Source organism: Hippocampus zosterae, chromosome 21 (genome assembly GCF_025434085.1).
Source record: "Hippocampus zosterae strain Florida chromosome 21, ASM2543408v3, whole genome shotgun sequence".
Taxonomy (NCBI): Eukaryota; Metazoa; Chordata; class Actinopteri; order Syngnathiformes; family Syngnathidae; genus Hippocampus; species Hippocampus zosterae.
The window spans coordinates 9,274,068-9,282,555 of NC_067471.1; the positions used below are offsets into that span (position 1 = coordinate 9,274,068).

General features: G+C 48.4%; 2 protein-coding genes and 1 long non-coding RNA gene across 5 annotated transcripts in view; 2 read left to right on the forward strand and 1 right to left on the reverse strand.

Annotated features, from left to right (window-relative positions):
• syt1a (synaptotagmin Ia) overlaps nucleotides 1-3,152 on the forward strand; it is a 41,585-nt gene extending 38,433 nt beyond the window's left edge. For both annotated transcript variants that reach the window (XM_052055598.1, XM_052055600.1), the window contains exon 11: nucleotides 62-3,152. In XM_052055598.1, coding sequence (XP_051911558.1) covers nucleotides 62-268 — 207 coding nt within the window. In that variant the 3' untranslated portion in view covers nucleotides 269-3,152. The remainder of the gene's footprint in view (nucleotides 1-61) is intronic.
• Nucleotides 3,153-3,856: 704 nt separating this feature from the next.
• LOC127593871 (NADH-cytochrome b5 reductase 3) lies at nucleotides 3,857-6,621 on the forward strand. Its single transcript, XM_052055601.1, has 9 exons — nucleotides 3,857-4,028; nucleotides 4,291-4,416; nucleotides 4,910-4,982; nucleotides 5,057-5,163; nucleotides 5,237-5,366; nucleotides 5,522-5,605; nucleotides 5,716-5,801; nucleotides 5,873-5,972; nucleotides 6,064-6,621. Exons 1-9 carry the CDS (start codon nucleotides 4,008-4,010, stop codon nucleotides 6,234-6,236), a joined length of 900 nt encoding a protein of 299 aa, XP_051911561.1. The 5' UTR covers nucleotides 3,857-4,007; the 3' UTR covers nucleotides 6,237-6,621.
• Nucleotides 6,531-8,358, reverse strand: LOC127593878 (uncharacterized). Of its 2 annotated transcripts, none has more exons than XR_007960531.1 (3): nucleotides 8,031-8,358; nucleotides 6,942-7,063; nucleotides 6,531-6,866 (listed from the first exon to the last, which is right to left on the reverse strand). It is a non-coding gene; the product is annotated as an uncharacterized LOC127593878 (long non-coding RNA). The 2 variants fall into 2 exon arrangements; XR_007960530.1 differs by having other exon boundaries at nucleotides 6,531-6,841; nucleotides 8,031-8,246.
• Between the last annotated feature and the right edge of the window lie 130 nt (nucleotides 8,359-8,488).

Below are 8,488 nucleotides of genomic sequence, written 5' to 3' on the forward strand. Positions count from 1 at the left end.
TGTCGAGTCGGTCGGGATTTTTTTTTTTTAACTCGGCTCCTGTGCGTCCGCGTGTGTGTAGAAGGTGCAGGTGGTGATCACGGTGCTGGACTACGACAAGATCGGCAAGAACGACGCCATCGGCAAAGTCTTCGTGGGCCTCAACAGCTCGGGCACGGAGCTGCGCCATTGGTCCGACATGCTGGCCAATCCCAGGAGACCCATCGCCCAGTGGCACGTGCTCAAGCCCGAGGAGGAGGTGGACGCGCAGCTCTCCACCAAGAAATAGGCAGGAGCCCCCCCCCCCTCTCGACCCTTCAACCGCCCCGCGCCCCCTCCTCGCCTCGCCCGTCGCCTCCTCCACGCTCCTGCCTTCTAGTGGAAAAAGGGGGGCGGCAAGGTATGACGGGGGGTGGTGGGGGGTACACGAGGCCGTCCGAGTATTTATTGCGTCAGGAACGCTGGTATACACATTTTGACGGAACCGTTTCTTCCATTTTGTGAGCTTTCTTGAAATGATGCTTTGATCAAATCTTTGGTTCAATGTTGCTTTGGTGTGTGTGAGTAATGACATTGTCAAACAATGGAACACATACGCCCCCCCCCCATCCCCCCCAACCAAAAATAATGTGAAACAGTGGGTGATTTCATTTATTGGAAATCATCAGATCATGATTTTCATTTTCCGTGTCCATTTTTAACAATGTTGATTTGACCAATGAATATTCATCACTGAATAGAAATTACATTTTTTGGGGGAGAACGCAGATGTTCTGCAATTTGCGAGAAATCAAAATGTGGCCCCTGGAGCAACGAACCTTTCCTGCCACCCCCCACCCCCCCCTTTTCAATTGCCAATCTGTGTAAATACCTCAGTGATAGCCACGCCTCTGTATCCTCGCCATCAGGGTCTCTCTCGTCGCTTGGTCGCCCCCCCCCCCCCCCCCATCAGCCCTTTGGCCAGGCCCCACCCGCCCCAGCCCCTCCTTCTTTTAAGCAATATGATGTGTAGAGACGACAGCATAGCGCATGACCGACACACTTGTACATAGATGATGTCCATCCATCCGTCCGTCCATCCGCGCGCCGTACTGTAAACCGTATACGTGATGCAGGCCCACGCATTTCCCAGTTGACGTGTTTCTATGTTGTTCTAGCTGGATGTTTTGACGACAGACGTTCTATTTTAAACGCGTGTACATGGCGCACGTACGTGTGTGTGTGTGAGAAAGTGTGTGCGTGACCCAGTGTGAACCAGAGCCAATATGATGCAAGCCGGGACTTCTGAAGAATACTCCGTTCGGACATTCCAAAATAGGCATTTGCATGATTGCGTTGTACGCGCGCACGAGCAAACGTCCAAAAGACTAACTAAACTGCTTTGGTTATTTGAAGGGAGGGGCTTCTATAAGCACATGATTTCTTAAGAATTTTTTCTACTTATTCGTCAGTCCGAGGGTCCTCGCTTCGACTTAAGCGTACGACCAATCTCGCATCCTTTTGCTCTACGCCCCCGCTGAAGTCGAGCCATCGTGATAAAAGCACCAAGTTGTCGCCGTCGTGTCCTTATCTCTTTACCCCCCCTTTTTTTTTTTGGTTTGTTTGTTTGCCTTGTCGGCCGGCGTCGCTGCTTTTTTTGTTGTTGTTTCCCCCCCCCCCCCCCCCCACCCCCAATTGCAGAAGACAAAAATCGCCCTCAGGGGACGCCGGTACGTAAACACTGCCATGCGCCAGGGGGGGTTCCCTTGCTCCCCTCCCCTCCTGCGTCGAACACTTGTTTGGGAACAAAACCAGTCCTGGCCTTCAGTTGCCTCTTCGTAGACGCCATTTTTTTTTTCGCTGCCAATCCTTGGATGTGTTAAACATAAACTATTAATCTGTTGTTTGAATGACAACAGGTGGTGACAAAGGCCAATTGTCCCTTCTGCCATTTTGTTGAAGCGCATTTAATTGTTCTGCCGATCGCTATAAGTCGCTGGCACTGATATATTTCTAGGAAATAAATTGGATCATTTCAGTGGTTGGGAATATGACCGCTTTTCAATGTTTTTATCAAATCTCGTGTCCAGGTAGTGAGGGGGGACTTTTTTTTTTCAGCGTTGTCGTGTAGTTGGCATAGCGCCATTTGCGGAGAAGCTACCCATCCCCACCATTCCGCGGGTGTCTCGCCAGACGCCCACTTTGTGTGTCACTGTGATGCCGTGCGTGTAGACGTGTAGACTTTGCGCTAGTTTGCTCCGTAGTGACGTCGCCCATTTACCGCCAAGAGAGTTTGGTGAGCACTGTGCAATACTCCGCGTGCGTGTGTTCATTCCATTATCTGAAAATGGCGAAATACCGAGCGAGGAAGCGGCGACGATGTTCCCCGTTTGGTTTGGTTTTCCTCTGGTGTGCGCGTGAGTGTCTGCGTGTGTGTGTGTGCGCGCGTGTGCCTGAGTGTGTACACGCGCACAGTTCAGGGAGTTAAATACCAAACGAGCTCTCCATATCTCTGTGGGTGTGGGTGTGGGTGTACATATTTACATACAAAAATGTATATCTATGAGAATTATGATAATCTAATCTTCTTTTACGTGTCGCCATCCTTTTCTAACGGAGGTTACAATGTTGAATGTACAGTTCGGACCGTGTTGGTGTTGGTTAGATGTACTTTGCACTTTTATTTTGTACAAAAACGACGTTTTACACCCTCCTTTTGTGTCATTTTCAAGCCCCTCCCCTTCCCAAAGAAGAAAAGCAGCAAATTTTAAAGAAAACGTGTTGGAGGGGAGAAAGAAAATGTGCAAAGTAGAAAAGGGGCAGGAACGTGGTGGCAGCGCAGGAAAACAAAAACAAAAAACTCGACTAAATAAAAGCCATTCAACTGCACCTCCGCACCAAGCTCCGCCTCTGACGATTACCTGCACCAATCAGAGCAAAGCGGTGTGAAAAGGACGTGAAGATCCTCGTTGCCTTTGCTGTTTCAAAAACTGCCTGCTTAGCTATTTTGTGAGTTTTCTCCTCTGTAATCTCGTAAAATTGTTCATTCTTTTCTTTTTTATTTGATTTTCTCTGTGAGTGTGTGTGTGCGTGTTGTGATTAACTCTGTGGAGTTTTCTGTTGTTCTATAACTTCATAATCTACAATGATCAATCAATAAAAAAAATATTTTATTTCCCTGTTGAGATACAGAAGCCACACGTGTCCTGTCGTCAATAATCCGCTCGCTGTCTGCCGCCCCCTAGCGGTAACGCAGAATACATAGTAAGGCTTGGTGACTCGTGTCACTACTGCCATCTGATGGCAGTGATGGTGAACCACGCGGCCATAGATAAAGATTAAAATGTACTTGATTAAAATTGTATTTTTTTACATGTATACATTTGACGCTTGCTTACGAATAAACATAACACACACACACGCATATATATATAAATAGATGTTTCATAACAACAAGCTATTTTTCCGCACAGAAATGAACGGAAGCGACGCAATAGTGCCGGTATTCCTTAATTGTCGATTTTTATTCTATAACTTGAATATATGCTAAATTTTTGGGACATTTTGTGTCCAAACTGGGACTCCCAGTGTCTTGGAGCGCAAGTTCTCCCGGACCCTTATACTTTGGTATGCGGAAGTGATGTTCGGACATGCGGAAGTGACGTTGGTACAGCCGAAAGTTACGTTTATCAAGGGACCAGTGCTTATGGCGAACAGTCCAGATTGGAAACGGTTTCCTCAAAACACCTATACTACGTTATCAGAGCTTATCGTTCCAGTACTGTGTGTAGCATAATGCAAAGCGTTATTGAAGTACTAGCAATAGCATATGAAATGGGGGTTTATAATAATGTACGAGCTGTTGTCTGCTGCCTCGCTTTTATTTTGAAAGACGTAAGCGGGGTAATGTTTTGAACCAAATGCGAACCTGACCAAACAGCCTGTTGCAACCTGCAAGCGTTTGACAGCAAGCAAACGCCACAACTGCTGTGCCTGCCTGTCCGCCCGCAACGAGCCTTCATTAGTTTTGTCCAACCAAGTAAAAGAAAATGCTGTCCTACATCATCGGGGTGAGTACACTTCAACAAAAAAAAAAGCATCGGTGTGTCTCCAGTGTCCGCTCACTTGATGGCGATCAGAGTGTTAACAGTGTCTGGACAAGAGGCCCGGACTCGATCTCCGGAAAGTGTGACTCACTTGACCCGAGAGCGCGTTCAAGCTGCTAAATGAGCCCGTTAAACCGGGACAACGCCCTGCTGAGCTCCCTTGCCCGGAGATTCGCCCAGTGCTAATGTCAAAGCTAATGCTAACGCCAATGCTAATTTGTGTCAGATTATCCGAGGCGGCTTTGATGGCCTGGTGAACTTGCTCTTCAGGCTCCTATTTCCTCGGCGGAGGCCCGCCATCACCCTGGAGGACCCCAGCGTCAAGTATGCACTGCGACTTATTGATAAGCAGGTGAGGAGGCGTTCCCTCACGCACCTTTTCCTCCAACAAACGCGGTTCCTTGACTGGCTACTTGCCCGAAATAGTAAAGTAGTTACTTTACGGATGACTGAATATTAAGACTACCTTAGCTACTTTTTCATGTAAATTAGATTATTCGTTACTTGAATAGTTACGTTCCGCAGATATTGGCAGCCCTGCTTAACATTTTGCATTTTGACTGTGACAATTAAGGAAAATGAACTTTTGGACTTTTCTCTTTTTTTTCCCCAAACTTGATGCAGAAATGGTAAACTCGGTAATGTGTTCTAGACAATACTGAATTCAGTACATTTTTATGATGTGATGTAGTTACATGACATTGGATATTTTTTTTAACCTGACCAGACGGATAGATTTTTGGTTGGTGGGGGCAGGCCATTGTAAGCAAGATACAGTACATGATGATATTTTTGAAAAGATCACCCAATGTGCGCCTTCCCCATTTGTCTTCAATTTGATCCAGATTGTGAGTCACGACACGCGGAAGTTCCGCTTCGCTCTGCCGTCCCGCGAACATGTCCTGGGTCTCCCTGTGGGTCAGTGTGGCGTGAGTGGGTTCCCTAATCATGTCTTTTATCCATCACCCCAAACGCAACAATGTCATCCCCAGGACAGCACATCTATTTGTCGGCCAAAATCGACGGCAAGCTGGCGGTGCGCCCGTACACGCCCACGTCCAGCGATGACGATAAAGGCTACGTGGACCTGGTCATCAAGGTGACAACATTCACTCCACTTTGTCTCGCGTATTGCGATCTGACTTCTCAGGCCGTTGTGTGTCCACGTGCAGGTTTACTTCAAAAACGTCCATCCTAAATTCCCAGAAGGTGGCAAGATGAGTCAATACTTGGAGAGTCTGCGCATCGGCGACACCATCGACTTCAGAGGACCTAGCGGGCTTCTCATCTACAAGGGCAAAGGTGACACTCCGTGTGTGTGTGTGTGGGGGTGGGGGGGGCCTCATGTGGAGACATCATTTTTAATGACATGATGTGAAGAACATTCTTCCCAGTATTGCAAGACAACAATGATGAGAAAAATGAAATTCTGAATAAGGGCACATTTTCCTCTGCAGGTGTTTTTGACATTCAGGCTGACAAAAAGTCTCCAGCTGTGACCAAGACGGCCAAACACGTGGGCATGATTGCGGGAGGGACGGGTAAAGTTTCACCTTCGACCCCCAAGCTTTGCCTGAAGCCTCCTAAATGTTTATGGCAGTCTTCATATGGAGACATTTTTGTCACGCGTCTCTCGTGAACATTGTGTCAGGGATCACGCCCATGCTGCAGCTCATCGCGGCCATCATGAAGGACCCGCAGGACCAGACCGTGTGCCACCTACTCTTCGCCAACCAGGTCGGTGGGACCCCCCGCCCCCACTCGCTCCGTCCTCCCCCTCATCTCAGTCACGTCTCGTGTTCCCACAGACAGAGAAGGACATCCTCCTGAGGCCCGAGCTGGAGGAGATTCAAGTCAACAACCCCGAGCGCTTCAAGCTGTGGTTCACCGTGGACAGAGCGCCCACCGGTATGTTCATCTGCACGTACGCAGCCGTGACGTGATGTTTTCCGTCTGACAACCGTGTCGTGATCTCAACTTCCCCGTGTGCCGGTGGTAGACTGGGAGTTCAGCGAGGGCTTCATCAGCGAGGCGATGGTGCGGGACCACCTTCCGCCACCCTCCGCCGACAGCCTGGTGCTGATGTGCGGACCGCCGCCCATGATCCAGTTTGCTTGCAACCCCAACCTGGACAAGGTGGGTCACGCCGCCGAGCGCAGGTTCACCTTCTAGACGCTCAGGCGTGACCCCCCCCCCGCCCCGTACATATTACATGTTGTATTTATATCATGTCACGCAGCTTGAGCGCTCACCCCAATGATTGTGCCTTATATAATTTTTTTTAAATTATGCAGACTGATGTTATGTGTTGCACTACTCGTGTGGACGCAAGTGTTATTTTTTTTTCTCCACCTTACTGCCACTTTGAATTTCTATTCAAAATCGGTAATTCAACCAGCGTGTTGATTATCACGCATGTCAGCACTTTAACAGAGGCCCCGGAAACATCAGACATGATGACATGACTTTTGTCCAATTGTTTATTGCAAAAAAATGAAATCAAAATTGAATTGTATGCAGCACATTGTTTGATAAAATAAGTCTTCATCCAGAACAAGTTTTGCTGTCGGCGTCTTTTCTCCTTGAGCTAACACACTCACAGTCACGCATACACACGTCGCAGCTCCGGGCCCGGAGGGCCACGATCCTGCCTGTTTTGCAGCTCACCCGGCCGGCAGCAACGCACCTGATTCAGATGGTCAGCTCCTCAACCGGCTCTGAAGCAGCAATTAGAACGATCCTGATGATTCCAATCAGCCACGTTGCTCTCGAGAGAGCTGGAAAACAAGCAAGACAGCGGCCCTTGAGGACCGAGAGTGACGCCATCGCCGGAAACCTATTGAAGCCGGGAAAAGGGCGACAATCACGATTTCTCACCTCTGCCAGACTCGGGTCGTCGTCGTCGTCCACCTGCATCCCCGCAACATCATCGCTAACTTTGACAAGGTGAGTGTTCACTCTTTGCCTCTTTGAACTCACTGCTTTTGCTGACTTTGAACCTAAAAAGTTCAATGTAGTGAAGACCACGTGATAGAGCACAAGAGGGGGGCTAAATGCACGCAAAAAAATAGCAAACTACTCTGTGCAAAACGTCAACGTGTATTCGTATTTGTCCACTAGATGGGGTCATGCGGCAAATGTTCATTACATGCTAGGGACATGCTGCGTGTGTGCAGTTGAGATTAACTTGTCGTGAGCTGTAAATCTAACTGTGGTTCTTTGTCCGTTGTCGTGAGCTGTACACCTAACTGTGGTTCTTTGTCCGTTGGCCACGTGACGAAAATGATGGTGACTTTGATATTTTGTGTATTAATACCTCGGAATAAAAGCTTCAACGATGCTCTGCAAATTCATTGTATTGCATTAATTGTATGGCGTTTCAAAGCTCCTAACGATGGTGGAAAACTACTGTCATAGGAATGCCGAATGTTTGTGTCTTTGCACGAGAACGAAACAGGAAATGAGCCAGCGGGTCGCCAGTGCGCATGCTCGCGCCTCCACCCAGCCCAGCACGAGCTCCGCGCTCGACAAAACGTGGGCGCCATCTTGTTTATCTTCGACGGCGGGAGTCGAGCGTTAAGAACGAGGGAAATATCCACTTTCGAACCCCGATACGGCTCATCAAACTCCAGCTACACGCGAATCCGACGTCTTTGCGTCGACCGGTTTCCCAAAAACTGAAAAGGAGAAGAGCTAGTTGTCATTGTGCGCTGCTGCGACATTTGCGGCTAATGGCGCCGGAATGGCTCTCCGGCTGCGCCCCTCTCCCCTCACAGCTCAGAGCCCGCCCACAAAATACTAACCGCATGATGTCATTGCAATCATACTTTTTCACACACACGTACCCTACAAAAAAAGAACATTTTTAAAACTTGGATTTATGTTGAATAGTGTTATTAGGGCGCAATCATCGTTAAGTCGTCGGGGGGGAAACACGCGACGGTTCATTCACAATCTTTATCCTACATTTTCTTGCTGTGTCCTGCCCCGAGCACCTCCGCCTTGACGCAACCGACTTTTTGAGATGCTCCTCGGCCAACTTTGCGCCGGCCTAAGAGAGAGGAAGGAATACAAAAATAAAATAAGATGAATAAAAGAACAAGGCTGTGCTTTTGCTGCGCCTCTGAAAAAGCAGCCGATGCGGTGAGACTAGTGCGCATGCGCGATGAGCTGTGCTTTGGTTGTGGGGGAGGGGAGTGTGCTGCACGGAAACGATGAGGACATCCTCGCCATCGTTGTGATGTCAAAGGGAATTCTACAGAGGTTTGACGCAACGTAATATACATATTGTATACACCACAGCCCATCTGATGCACCATGCGCGCCGGATTATGCAAGTGTATTAATTAAATAACAACAGAGCCGTCCCTTTCGGATGTTTGTTGCGGTATAAGTTCAATAATATACCTATTATTGAATGTATC

What these genes read in the sequence shown, in the direction of transcription:
- LOC127593871 (XM_052055601.1), top strand. Translation starts at nt 4,008, where the DNA reads ATGCTGTCCTACATCATCGGG. An exon ending in TCTCATCTACAAGGGCAAAG is followed by an intron (nt 5,367 to 5,521) that starts GTGACACTCCGT and finishes TTTCCTCTGCAG; the next exon opens with GTGTTTTTGACATTCAGGCT. An exon ending in ACCTACTCTTCGCCAACCAG is followed by an intron (nt 5,802 to 5,872) that starts GTCGGTGGGACC and finishes GTGTTCCCACAG; the next exon opens with ACAGAGAAGGACATCCTCCT.